The 14,674-nt window shown below is 40.6% G+C and overlaps 1 protein-coding gene and 1 non-coding gene across 2 annotated transcripts; both read right to left on the reverse strand.

Moving 5' to 3' along the window:
- Positions 1-106: 106 nt before the first annotated feature.
- LOC104771375 (uncharacterized) lies at positions 107-3,542 on the reverse strand. Its single transcript, XM_010495891.3, has 3 exons — positions 3,018-3,542; positions 1,333-2,650; positions 107-633 (listed from the first exon to the last, which is right to left on the reverse strand). The coding sequence occupies exons 2-3, from the start codon at positions 1,613-1,615 to the stop codon at positions 260-262; spliced, it is 657 nt and encodes a 218-aa protein (XP_010494193.1). The 5' UTR covers positions 1,616-2,650; positions 3,018-3,542; the 3' UTR covers positions 107-259.
- Positions 3,543-11,615: 8,073 nt separating this feature from the next.
- LOC147919446 (small nucleolar RNA R71) lies at positions 11,616-11,721 on the reverse strand. The gene has a single exon (XR_015594276.1). It is a non-coding gene; the product is annotated as a small nucleolar RNA R71 (small nucleolar RNA).
- Between the last annotated feature and the right edge of the window lie 2,953 nt (positions 11,722-14,674).

Genomic DNA, 14,674 nt, shown 5'->3' on the forward strand with positions numbered 1-14,674 from the left:
ATATGGTAAAAAGATCTTTCCGCAAATCATCGTCTTTCAAGTTCAAATCCACCTGAAAACACCTTTTGACATCGATGCCTATTCTCATATTGGAATCTCAGGTGAATAATGTTGTACCAAACTTACTAGATTGTAATATAAGTAAAACACGGTCAACGATGAGACGTTATAGCATAATACATAAAGCAAGAATCAGCAAAGCCACATTTACTAAAGTTACTTTGTTCTCTACAAAACAGAATTCCTTACATTTTTGTTTTTACATACCCTTCTTTCCTTCTGGACTATGGCCAATAGACTCCAACTGGTTCCTCAAATTCTGATTATCTTCAAGAAGCCTATCATACTCTAGAAGAAATCCATCGGCTTGCTTCCTCAATGCCTCTGTTTCACCTTTCGCCTCTTTTAGTTCTTTGCCTTTGCCTTCGCTCTCCGATTCTACTGTCTTTATCTTTGCCTTTAATGCTGCGATTTCTTCCCCGAGAGCTTTCACTTCTTCTCCACTTGTAGTTTTCCCATCCTCAAAACCTCTGTTCTGTTTCTTTGCAGTCTCCATTGTCTTCCTCAACAACCGAAGCTCTCTAATGTAATGGTGAAGGCGATCAATCATGAGCGAGAGAAACAGCACAAATCCTGTAATATCAGAACGTTAATAGAACTAACATAATCGAGAGATAAGTTGTGAAATCCTGTTATTTCTTATTTCTTAATCCATACCTAACTTGATTCGAAACCAAACATTAAGTGAGAATAACCCTAAATTAAGATTTGTACTAAGATGGCAATAACATCAATACGATCAGATCTAGTCTAATGATGATGATAGTAGATAATTCCTGAGCGAGAGAAACAACACGAATTTTGAAATGTAAAAAGTACATTAACATCAGGAGTAGCCCTAATTATATCAGATTCTTCTTAGAGTGATCATAGGATCACAAATTTACCTCATCACACTCCTCAATTCAATAACTATACGTACAAATTGTTTTTTTACTGATTCAAGAGAGTAACTCTAAGCACACCAGATTCAAATGGTTATATGATGAAATCTACTCCTTTTGAAACTGAATAAGGGAATCAAGCTTTGGCCTATCTACATCCATAATTACTGTTTTAAGACACCACAATTCTTGAAACTATGCAACATCAATCAATACTAAACGAATAGTAAACCCAAAGCACATCAGATTCATATTAGAATTTGTAATATGATCAGATCTAAAGGATCATGATTCGTCCTAATAACACTCTTTAATCCTACAACTATTCCTTAAAAAATTAATTTCTGACTGGATCAAGAGATCGAAAAATTTAGTGATTTATTAATACCCATAAGAGAAGCTTCGAGGAGATGCTTGGAAGCGAGGACCTGATCAGTAGGATTTAGAACAGCACCATCTTCAGATCGGCGTCGTATATTAATCAAACTGTAAACGCTCGACAAGAGCACGACGAACACGGTGGTTCCGATGGTTTTAACAACGACGGGGCCTCGGCCACGTTTGATTCGATCGAAGGTGAGGATGATTAGCTTCCGGAGAGGCGTTTTGAAGAGGAGGAGGAGAATTAACGCCATTTCGGAGAAGATCACCGAGTAAAGGAGGTGAATCATCGTTCGTTCGTCGCCGGTGAGAGTATAAAACCCTAGATTTTGATCGGAGAAGCAGGAGTAGAGATAGAGATGAAGGTGTTGTTGTTGTTGTTGTGTCGGTCAATGAATATATATGAAAAAGCGTTACGAGTTTTAACTTTTTTAAGTAAGCTTTCGATTTGTTTTTCATTTTTTTTTTTGTTGGGATGTTAATAAATGCCACGTCATCGTATTTTCTTAAAACGTATTTGAAACACACATGTCGGCAACGAGACACGTATTTGGGAGGTACTTTACTTTGTATAAACAAAAACAGTTGTGGTCATTATTATGGTCTCATTTTATATCACACTTTTAATATATAGGGTGTATAGTATAGGTGTATAGTGGCAAGAGTCTCGGGAGAATTTGATGATGATATATACACGTTTATTCATAAGATACGATGATCGACCGTATGGTTTAAGGAGGTTGAAACCTCAAAAACTAGTATCGCAGATGTTTTCAAAGTTTTGGTTTTGGTTTTATTATTTTTTAGTTAGAAAGATATTATTAAATTATGTAAAGATTTTGATTTTAGATTTTTTTAAGGATTCAATAGTCAGTGTTCATCTGTCCAAGTTAGGGATGTTGTCGTGGGTTTAAAAACCCAGCCCAGCCCAAATCCGAAAATAACCTACCCAGAAAAAACCCAAGTTTGAAAACTCAAATGAGTTTTAGGTTCTAGTGGGTAAACCCGAATGGATTTTTAGTTTTGTGGGTAAACCCGTGGGTACCCGAATTTTTTTTTGTCTAGACTCTAGTAATAATATCCAGATAAGAGAAAAAGCAAAACAAGACATCAACACAAGGAAGACGATGTCTATGTTCAAATCGAGGATGGTGGCTATATGTGTTTATCAAATTGACTAACCGTTGAGGATGGTGACTCTTAGGGATGGTGATGGCGACTCCTAGGGATGGGACTCCGTTGAGGATGGTGACTCTTACGGATGTGGTGATGGCGACTCCGTCGAGGTCCTTGAGGATGATGGCTCGACTCGAGAACGACGGTGGCTGATAGAGAGAAACCGAGAATCAACTTTGAGATTTTTTAGGGTTAAGAGTGAAGGTTGTATAATATAAAACGACATAGTTTTGGTTTTTCTTTTTTTTTCTTAAAGTCTTGTGGGTACCCATAACCCAGTAAGATAAACCCGTTCGAGATTCTACAATTTGGGTACCCAGACCGTTTTTAACCCACTTATTTTTAACATAAAAAGCAGATCTTCGGGCCTTCTATTTTTACATGGGTCTCGGGTACCCATTGGGTTAAAACCCACTATTAACATCCCTAGTCCAAGTCTATTTTTTTCTCTTTTCTCTCGCATCATTTTTCAAAAAGAGAAAGTAGTTTTAGAGTTACTTTCCGGTAACGACCGACCTTACCAACGGTGTTAGTCGGTTCATCTTCCAACATCGCTTGCTCTCTTAGTAGTGTTGGCTGGCTTATCGTCCAGCATCAATAGCTTTCTTAGCAGTGTTGGCTGACTCATTGTCTGGTACCGTCTGTCACTTGTGACAGCGTTGGCTGCCATCTGCCCAGCACAGTCGGTTACCACAACGACGGTGGCTGATTTCTCGTCCGGCATCGGTGGTTCATCCCCTTTGGCTGGCTCTTTTCCGGAATCCTCTGACGTCGTGTGGCTGACTTTTGGTTATCTTTTTGCAGCCGTAGATTGGCCTTTTTCTTTTATTTGTTTTCATCATCCGGGCTGTTCCGAATTCTTTTCGTTGCTCCTCGGCTTTATCTCTAGTCGGTTCTGGTTGGGTTTTATCTTGAAGAAGGCTTGACTGGTGATAAAGAAGATTGGGATTTGCTTGTAGCAGTGGAGAAATTTTGATTTGGTTGTATCGAAATTAAAATCATAGGTTTTAAGATCTGTAGACTTTGGTGAACTTTAGAAGTATGGACAGAACTATTTCATCTTGGTTTTCCCAATGGGGTTGAGATGAGGAGGTGGAATTCCGGCGGGGCCGGTGATACTGCTTTCATCACAAGCAAGACACGAAGCCAAGGTAATTTGTCCACGTGTCCACTGTGCAACGTCTCCTAACAACACGTGCAGTCTTTGACTATTGGGCTTCTGTTTTGGGCATGGCCCAATAAAGATGATTCTAATTGTCGAAGCTTATCCTATCCCATCTTATAATAACATCTCGTCTGCCTATGTTAGTTGGTTTTGGGTTTGAGAAACGGTCGTAGTTGTTTCTTTTCCTTCAAGCTTAGGAAATTCGTAGTTGAATGTCTAGCATAAATTTCAGGTTAATTGGATTGCACTCATGGTTCCACTAGGTTGCGCGTTAAGTGTAAAGGTTCCTGGGATGGGGGTTAAGTGAGAGATTAAGGTTTTTCCCTTTTAATATCTTATTTTATGTTGGAATTTTCTGCTAGATTTACTCTATCTATGAGTTCTTTGTTAGTTTGATCTGTTTTCTTTGTGCAACTTAGACCGTTTCCAATATCATTCCCAATGATAGCAGTTGACGTTGTGTTTTGAAATCTGAAAGAGAACTTGAAGATGATTATGAAGATGTTTACTTTTGAGTAAATGAAAAGGAGATTATCTATCTTCGTTTGATAATCTAATAATGTAATGCTCATTAGCTTATCGAGTTCTGTAAGTGGAGTTTTCCACTGTTGTAACCCTTTGCAACACTTATGTTAAATAAAAGACAAACACTTATAAGGAAAAAAAAAGTGTTCATTTATATAAATAATTTACTAAAAATTTGTTAAAAACTGTAGTCATAACAATTTACTAAAAATTTTCTAATGTGTGTTCTAAAAACTCTATCTAAGACCTTATCAATTTAATATTAGAGTTTTTTTTTTCTCATTTTTCATTCGGGCCATTTCATGGTATCAAAAACAGCTTTCAATTCATCAACCATCTAAATCGGTTTGATCCGAACCACACTAGGTGGTATCAAACATGGAAATAATGTTGGAGATCTACAGGGAGAAATACAGAAACTAAATCAGGACATGACTAGCAAGTTTCACGCGATGGTGGAGGCGTTCAATCTACTTGTGGACACTTTGATGATGGGGTTTAAAGGAGACACTAGAGTGCTATACGTTCTACCCAGCGGAGTGGAGGCCTACAACAGCAGCTGCAGGCACCGGGAGAGAACTCCAATCCGTTCGCGACAACAAAAATGGTGAAGCTTTAGTTCCCTCTTTTCAATGGAGGGGATCTCAAAAGATCCGACCCATTTTTTGTTTATAATATAATATTAAACTAGTGATCCATACTTACTAACAACCTAAGTCTAATCAAACAGCAACGGATAACATAAAACAATATCATTAAACCAATAACTAATTCCTCACAAAATCATCCAACAAAGTCATAAAATATTAAACCAGCAATCTAGCAACATTCTAACGACTCGACTCTATCAACCTAAAAAAGCCAGACATCACATCAACGAGCCACTAGAGCATCCTCCTCTTCATCGCCTTGATTCCAAGATCACAATTTGCATTTACCTGCATCACAAACAACAACTGAAACGCATGAGTATTATCACAAATACTGAGTGAGGCAATCCTCCCATCTACTAGGCTATACACACAAGCAATTGAGGAACTCCATTCAACAAACAACAAATAAACAATCAAACCAGGAAAAGCAAGTATCAGCCGTCTGCTGAAGGGTTTGTGTCGACCGACACCCTCCTAGAGTCGATTGACACAGACACATGGCAAAGGTTACATCGACCGACACACTCCTTGTGTCGATCAATGCATGCTCAACATTTCCCAAAAACCCTAACTCTCGTCGATCAACATCTCCACATGCATCGATTGATACTTGTTAGGTTTCTTGCACCGTCCTCGCGGTTGCGTCGACCGACACACTCCTTGCATCGATTGATGCAACTGCCGAGCATTGTTTTCCTCGAAGCTCCAAGTCAGATCTCCTTTCCCAAATGCACCAAACTCCCTCCAGAGTCACATAGGAGTCTCACAAAGCCTCAAGTACCAAGAAGACACTCCAACAAAGCAAGGAATACCACACAACACATAAACATGAAAATAAGAGAATCTCAAGCTTAGATAAGCCATGATCATGCACTCACTTTTGCAATAACAAGATTTCGACCAACAAAACGACGAGAACACACTCCTAGCACGCGTCTAACATGATCCCAGCCTCAAATCTCTCAAAAACAGCTAGAAATCTCCAAAAACTCTTAAGAACTCTCAGGAACACTTTTATCTCTTTTTTTTTTCTCTCTGGAACGACAAATGAGCGGCTGTGTAAACCCTCAACTTAACTTCCAACTTATAGACCCCGGTTTAGGGTTTTTTTTTAACCAAAATCGCTCTAATTTGACTATTTAAAACAAACAGATCAAACCAGAATTTGGATGTGTCGATCAATGCACTATTGTGTCAATCAACACACATCCATAAACCAACCAATTTGGTTCAAAGATGTTAGAAGATCAGGCGACATGTAGAAGCAAAGTTAAACAATACATCGAATACAACAATACCCTTGGCAGAGACCTGATTCTCCAAACCAACATCCCTACAGGCATTCACTAGCCCCTCATCCTTCTCCTGAGCCAACCAAACTCTACTCAGAAAATCTGGCCGATCAGCCGCCGCCTAATGCAACGGCTCCTAAGAAGCATCACACAACCTCAATGTGATAATCTCTCCCACCTGAGACTCCATATCCTGCTCCTTAGCCAAAGCCGCTGAAACGTCCACACCTAGACTCCCAATCCTCACTTTGGACACACGGAAAACAATCTCACTAGAACCCCATAATTCCAACGAGACAACCGGCATCAACCGCTCCTTACAAAAACTTCCAGAAATACTAGCTAGATCAAACTAACTCATACTCTGCAGCTACGAACAACAATCACACAAACATACTTCTGCTCCACAAGCATTTTACATTTATAGACTCTGATTCCTCCTCCAACTGACCACTTTGTGATCCACCCGAACAAGCCACTTAAGAACGTATCCCAGACACCACCTCATCTAGTTACTGAGTCACACAACCAACCACCCTAAATGACCAAGTAACAAGAGAGGTGGGCTGGAATACTATACTCCGTGCAGCCACATAAACAATTCTCTGTCGAATCCATCGATTCACCATCTTAGCTTTAACCCATAAGCTTACAGAGGTTACAGCTCAAACCGAGCTTGTTGGTTCAACCAACAACACAACTTAACACAAGTCAATCCAAACAAAAGATTATATAAACACTCAATTAAAACACAAACTAACCGTTACAAACTCAATCCCACAGCTCATTACCTAGCCAGTAGTTTCATGCAGCTCTGTACAAAATTTCGTGACGATCGGACAAGTTTTGAACTCTCAAATGTTGCCTCGAAGAGGCCAACACGAACTGTTTCTAGGCTTCTAGATCTGCAATTACTGGACCAGAAAGAAACGTCCATAACTTACTGAATATAACCCCAAATCAAGCTCAGTCATCGTCTACATATTCTTGACAGCGAGACATTTCCATAGAGTCTTTAATCGTGAGCTGATTCCATCTGGTTCGACGAGAACCATCCTCGCAAAACCGGAACTCGGAAACGCACATGTTCCATACTTATCATAAATTGCCCCATTTACCAGCAATTGAAATTACTTGTTCAGGAAGTCGAGCATAATTCCTTCAATTTAACTCCGAATAAGAATCCATCAATTGCTATGCATGCTTGACTTGTTAGAGATCACGCCAATAACATCACCTTTCTAAAATAATGTGAGATCCCAAGCCGGTGAGCCTCCAAAGTCGGCTCCTCCACACCGCCTTTATCTCCAGCTTTCTTCCACTTCCTTACTCTGCTTCAGCACTATTTACTCCGGGCTTGTTCTTTCACCACCAAAGAAGCTTCCCACAGCCATGGAAGGACTAACCAGATCCATTGAAGGTTTGCACCATCTCCGGAACGTAACTTCTCTCTCCTCTCAACATGGCTCTCTCTCTCTTCTCTTCCTCTTTCCCTCACTTTTCAATAACAACCAAATCTCATTGAAAACTGCACCACATCAACCACAAACACTCACGATAACTGACATCATTATTTCACCCACATTAGTTATAGTTTTCATATGCATTTAAGAAGAGCTTGATAAGATTTCAGGTATAAAAGATCTATTATCAAGTATATTAGGTTTCAAGAAGGTTTTACAGGTTTTATAGCAAAAAAGACCAAAAGAAAATGAAAACATGTTTCAGGATAGATTCAAAGCTCTTTAGTGAGAGCCAGTTTTGAAGAACTTTCATAACTGAAATGATATTGTGTTTGGTGTCTTTGGAAATCTGAGAGAGTCATCTTTCTCCTCGAAGTGGAGTCAAGTCAATCCGTTCAGCCATCCGGAAGATATTCCCATTTTACTAAGACATGTTATAAACCGACGTAAAGAGAAGCATCCAGCCGATGGGATTTTATTGAAGGCCTTACCAGAAACCATCACGGTGGCCCAGTCCAAGTCTTCACCACGTTCCAGAACCTTCCTACTCCGCCACTTTTCCTGCACTCAAGAAGAATATACGTTTTTAGCCTTACAAACCCTAATCCAAGACAAAACCCTAAAAATACTCTTCAAGACGTAGGGTCTCAAGGTGTGCTCTTCATTGCCTCTTAAACCGCCCTGCTGTGCGACCCTAGAAGACCCTAGACGACCAGAGAAGCTCTCTTGCTCGCCGTTCCATTGAAGCTGGAAGATCCACCATCTCTCTCTTTCTACTCTTTCTAGTTCTTCCATACTTTCATTGCTTTTGGGAGACGAGCTAACTTTTATGACAAATAGAGAAGTTCCCTTTGAACCCCTATTGTTTATTGATTCCTTTTTGATGCTATACTTTATAATATCAATGTCATTTCTTTGCATCATGAGCGAGTAGTTTTATTTGGTGGGTTTTATGGGGTGATTCAAGGGGAATTCATGGTTCGCTTCAATTATGTTGTTAGATCTTATTTTTGGTTCTAAATTAGAGTTCTTTTGGGACATCATATTCTGAACGCATGTGCTTGGATTGATCACCAAGTGCTGATCTAGAGAACGGGATCGCCAACCGCGTTATCCTACTTCTTCGAACTAGTGTTATACCAAAACCTCGCATCGTAACCTGCGTAAGTTGAGTTGTGGAGTTTGGTGAATGTATCGAACTTGTTTAACTAGCTGGTTGACATGCATCGTTGCTTTCGAAAATTGAGTAACGGAGTACGAAGACTTTAGACTTTTATTCTAAGATAATAGCTTTTTAGTCATTAGTGTTTCTTAGTTGAGAACCTAGACCGAAATTAGTATTTACTTGTTAGATCTTGATAGTTAATATTGGTTAGAACCATGAAAACTCTGCGATGACTCCCAAACGCCCAACACCTAACGCTTTAGTCTTATAGTTTTAAAACGCTTTTATTTACGCTTTTTTTATTTGCAATAGATATTAGGAAAACCAAAACCAAAACCCCCAACTCTTATTTAGTCTTAGCCATAGTTTTTATCTTTTAATTCAATTCGTGTTAGCTATTACTCTCTGTGGAATCGATCCTAAAATACTACATTGAACCCAACTCTTGTGTGCATGTGGAGTCATTGTGTTGAATGAAGACCCAACTCTTGGTGCATGTTTCCTTCCTACAAAGTGACTCTTGGTGCATGTATCTCTATTTTCGTCACTCCTCTTTGAGCACAAAATAAAATGATTATTTTGGGCTTTCTTAGGCTTGTATTAGGCTCAAAGTGGGCTGGACTTGATAGATATAATCTACAATATAATTTCCCATGTTCTCTTTCCTCCAAATATCTTCAAATATCAACTGAACAGCTCCAACAAGCTGTTTGGTCCTTGCCCTTGTCATTGGTCCAATGGGTACAAGCATAGCATCCTCAGTTACAAGCTCAACTTCCACTTGACCATCCTCATTGCTTCCCATTATCATATCATGCCCTCCTCTTCAAAAGGATTTGTCCTCAAATCCGGACCATCTGCAACAAATGGAGCGAAATCAGAAACATTAAAAATGCAACTCACTTTGTACTTACCTTGCAAATCAACCTTGTAAGCATTGTCCCTGATTTTCGTCAAGACTTTGAATGGACCATGGGCCCTTGTCATTAGTTTAGACTCTCTTTCAGCTGAGAAACGTTCCTTTCTCAAGTGTATCCATACTAGATTTCCATATATAAACCCCCCCTCTTCTTCCTCTCGCCCTAGCACGCCGCAAACCCTCAAACCAGAGAGCGAGAGCTTCTGAGAGAGATCTTGAGCGACTCAAACACTTTTCTATCTTTGTTAGGATTTATTTTACTTCTTATTTGCTATCCTTTTAGATTTCTACTATGTACTCTTCTCTTCTACTTTATATTTTTAATACAATGCAATTTTCGTTTATCTATGCTTTTATGTTTTCTGCAATAAAATCTGAGTAGTGAAACAAAGTTTCTAGGGATGGGATAGACGATTTGGTGTTCTTGATCGGTTAGGATGTCTTAGCTTGATTGTTTATGTTTTATAAATTCCCTTCTAGATTGGTGTTCTTAACGCTATCAACAAACCGAAAGAGTGAGATTAGATCTAGGGTGTTTTACCATCGAGAGGTGTAGATGAAATGCTTGAATCAATCAATGCTAGAGATTTACTCACTTAGCCTAAGAGATTAGATGAGTAAGGGGTTTATTGACAATAATGAATCGGTTCGTATTGCCTGCTTGGTCATGTTTCTCCAACGAGAGTTGGGTAGGGAAGTGATCAAGGTTGGTTGTTTCTATCACAAGAGTGTTTTAACAAGATTTTAGAGATTCATTGTCTAGGGAATATTTGCTTGAGGCATGTAGGACATCTATATTGGTCAGGAACACTTAGGAGTCGATTACCCCATCATTAGGAGCTTTCGCATTTTGATCGTTTATATTTTTATTTATTACTCGATCCTTTACCCGAACAGGTACACGATCACTTGCTTCGAGTATACCTTCGAGCTGTTCATACTTTCTTTGTTTACTCGATCACCCCACCCGATCCTGTACTCGAATGCTTGCATCGAGTGCTTAGGTCGTGTGGTTCTTGTTTATTTTATTTCTTTTAGGATTGGTAGATCAAAACCATTTATTGCTTGGCTTGACTTGCTTTCTTCTGATCATATATTATCTGCTAGCATAACAACCATTTGGATTGATAACCCTTTGTACTACAACTGCATAGGTAATTCATACCCTGGGTGAAAATCCTGTTATCAATTTGGCGCCGTTGCCATTTGGTTGATTTTTATTTGCTACGTTTAAGATTTTAGCACTTGCTAGATCAAGTTCTACTATCTACTTTGGTTCGGAATCTGACTTGTTTGCTTTCGTGTTTGTTTAATTTGCATTTCAAGTACAACCCGAGTACCCACCCGACCCGTCACTCGATCACCTGGATCAAGTTGACCTTTGTGTACTCACTCGGTAAACCAATTGTGCATGCAAACACGATCCAAGGGTAGCCAAAACTTTAGTCCTTTCATCGACAACATCAACAGACCAAGGTTACTCCGTCAACAACAAGTTCAACAACCGCAACCAGCACCAGTTGAGGAGACAATGAACAATCAGAATGGTCCACCAGCTTCTCCAGTGAGGACCAACATAGGAGCAGGGGATGCTCCATCTACTCATACTCAAATAAATGGCATTGTGCCACAACTGTTAAAAACAACAACTTTGAGATAAAGAGTAGTCTCATCCAAATGATACAAATCAACAAGTTTCATGGATTGCCAATGGAGGACCCATTGGACCATTTGGATGAGTTTGATAGGCTCTTTAGCCTAACCAAGATTAATGGAGTTAGTGAAGATGGATTCAAACTCCGGTTTTTCCCATTTTCCTTTGGAGACAAAGCGCACCTCTGGGAGAAATCACTCCGCAAGGAGTCCATCACCACCTCGGAAGCATGCAAGAAGGCGTTTCTAGCCAAATTCTTCTCCAATTCCAGAACCGCAAGGCTGAAAATGACATCTTCAGCTATGTTCAGAAAAACAATGAGACGTTCAGTGAAACTTGGGAACGTTTCAAGGGATACACTACCAGATGTCCTCATCATGGCTTCAGCAACGCTTCATTGCTAAGTACACTATACAGAGGAGTGGTCCCTAAGATACGGATGTTGCTGGACACCGCAAGCAATGGTAACTTCCTCAACAAAGATTTTGATGAAGGTTGGGATCTAGTGGAGAACTTGGCTCAATCTGGCGGCCATTACAATGAGGAGTACGATCGTACTGTGCGATCTACTGGAGAGGATGATGCTAAGTACAAGAGGGACATGAAAGCACTCAATGACAAGCTAGATAGGCTACTCAACCAGCAGCATTGTGTCCATGCAATCTCCGAGGAAGAGCAGTTTCTGCAAAAAGATGGGGAGAATGCTCAGCTAGAGGATGTGAACTACATCAACAACCAAGGAGGTTACAACAAAGGGTACAACAACTACAAACCAAATCTGAATCTATCCTACCGTAACCCGAATGTTGCAAATCCTCAAGACCAAGTCTACCCGTCCGCAGTTCAAGGAAACCAGAAAAAGCCTTTTGTCCAATTCAATCAAGGCTATGCCCCTAAGCAGCAATATTATGGCAATTACCACCAATTAATTGAACCACCTGGATTCCAACCACAGCAAAGCCCGCAGAACCAATCCCAAGAAGCTGAACTCCACGGCCTAATTCAGCAAATGATACAAAACCAAACATCAACTGCTATGGACAATGCAAAATGGTTCGCGGAAATGAGCAACAAGATCGATTCTGGATATAATGACTTGAATGCCAAGTATGATTCTCTCAACACCAAGCTGAGGTACCTAGAGGGCCACCACAACAACCAACCACCTCCAAAGATCAACCAGCTTCCAGGTAAAGCTGTTCAGAACCCCAAGGATTATGCCACTGCCCAAGCCATCTTCCTTGATGATGATTATGAGGACTACCTCACTGAGGACAGCTATGTTCAAGATGGGGAGGATATGGATCATTATGGAATAAATGAGTCCCAGTACTACATATCCGAGTATGAACCCGAGCCTTCACATGAGGAGACTGATCGAGTTGATGATCGAGCACTGGTTCGAGAATCACAAACCGAAGAACCACCCGAGGCAGAACCCAATACACACCCGATGATGGTGATCGGATGATACATCAGGTAGATGTTCAGATGACAGATCAACCTCAACTTCCTCAAGCTGAAGAAGGGGAATTAGTGGAAAGGTTCAATGCTGCTCTTGTCATCCAATTAGAGGCGCTTGCAGAGCGTATGGCCAAGCGAAAAGCTCCACCTCCTAAACTCTTGCCACCACACGAACTTCAAGAGGAAATTGCCAAGGAAGCAGCTCAGCTGGAGATTGAGGTTAAGGAAGCTGTCAAGGAGATTGGGTATGAAATTCTCAGGAGTGGAGTGTGCTTAGATCCTGAACTGCGATCGAGGAGAAATTGGAGGATCCTGGCTCTTTTACTCTGCCATGTTCAATAGGCCTTAGAATTTTCAACAACTACTTGTGCGATTTGGGAGCTTCAATAAGATCGGTTCAGGATCATGGGATCCTTTTCTATCAGATAGGAAGGGCAAATGGAAAGATCTTATCAACGTCCATGAATGCATAAACTAGATTAGATTAGTATTTCACGTTGTCAGCATCATGCCACTATCAATTGCCAACAAAATGGGTTTCAACAGTTTTAAACCGAGTAGTCTGTATTTGGTTCTAGCTGATAGAACAATTAGACATTCCATTGGTATCCTGGAAAATTTGCCTCTCAGGATTGGAAGAGTGGAAGTTCTTACTGATTTTATGATCCTTGATATGGATAAAGAACCGGACGATCCAGTGATCCTAGGGAGACCATTCTTGGCAATGGTAGGAGCAGTGATTGACGTGAAATAAGGCAAGATCAGAATTGAGCATGGGGAGCATTTCAAGATGGAGTTTTGCGTCAAGAAAGAAATTAAAAGGCCAACCATTGATGGTCAAGTCTTTTCTACCAAGACAAAGCAAAGAAGAGTCAAGAATCTTAAAGAAGTCAACACTACATTTGCTGTGGAACCAGGACAAGACCAGGAAGATTGGTTGAGCCAGTATGTTCCAGCGGAGAGGATTCCAAAACCTCTCCCTCCTAAGACCCATGCTTGAAGAGCATGAAGAGTCAAGCTTAGTGACTTAAAACAAGCTCACTTGGGAGGAAGTCCCAAAGGTATCCTTTTTATTTTTCTTTTCTTTTAATTTTATTTATTTACTTTGTCCTATTTTTGATTTTACATATTTATATATATTAAAAAAAAAGGAAAAAGGAAATTTTGGGGAACCCGAGACTCTACCCGAATCCTTACCCGACGCGCCTGATCGTGTTCCTACTTGGGTGGTGAGTGGAGTCCAAATTCCACAAACCCTAGCCCACTCTCAGAGAAGCCCAAGAAGCCAACCCTCTCTATTTAAGGAGACTCAACCTCACAACCTCCTAAGTTTTCTCAAAACCCTAAAACTCTTTGTCTCGCAAACTTCTTCTCTCTACCTAGAAATCGAGTTTTCAATCTTTGTGGACTAACCCTATTAATCTCGGCTTAGTTTCTGTTTTTACCTTCAAAGATTCAGCCATGGCCCCAAATATGAAGACCTCCAAAAGAAAGGGAGCAGATCAACCTCCGCCACTGCTAGAACCGGAGGTGATGCCGATGAACCTCGCGAAACCCAAGGAAGAGGAGACGTTCCACATTCCCAACCGTTGGCTGGACGTTTAGCATCTCCAACCCGATGCTCAACCCGATCCATCAACCGAGCAGGAGCTCGAGCAACCGATCGTGCAAATCCCCGAGTTTGCTCACCAAGTCCGGTGGCGAGTGTTGTTCGCCGATCTCCTCAACGTAGGGACCTGTCTACGTCCGAGAGAACCATCACCGACCCCATGGAGGTCGATTCTGATGCCGATGGAGGAGAACCAGAGGAGTTCCAAACCTCCAGGCTGAGGAGCAGAGCTGCGGTTGCAAGAGAGAAGAGACCAGCCTCTGA

The sequence above is a fragment of the Camelina sativa genome, chromosome 20, assembly GCF_030686135.1.
Source record: "Camelina sativa cultivar CO46 ecotype springtype chromosome 20, ASM3068613v1".
NCBI classification, from domain to species: domain Eukaryota; kingdom Viridiplantae; phylum Streptophyta; class Magnoliopsida; order Brassicales; family Brassicaceae; genus Camelina; species Camelina sativa.

Bases quoted from the DNA above. Each gene is read 5' to 3' on its own strand.
- LOC104771375 (XM_010495891.3), bottom strand. From the start codon at position 1,615: ATGATTCACCTCCTTTACTCGGTGATCTTCTCCGAAATGGCGTTAATT. The intron at 634-1,332 runs GTATTAATAAAT...CTGATATTACAG, and splicing joins CCTCGAAGCTTCTCTTATGG to GATTTGTGCTGTTTCTCTCG.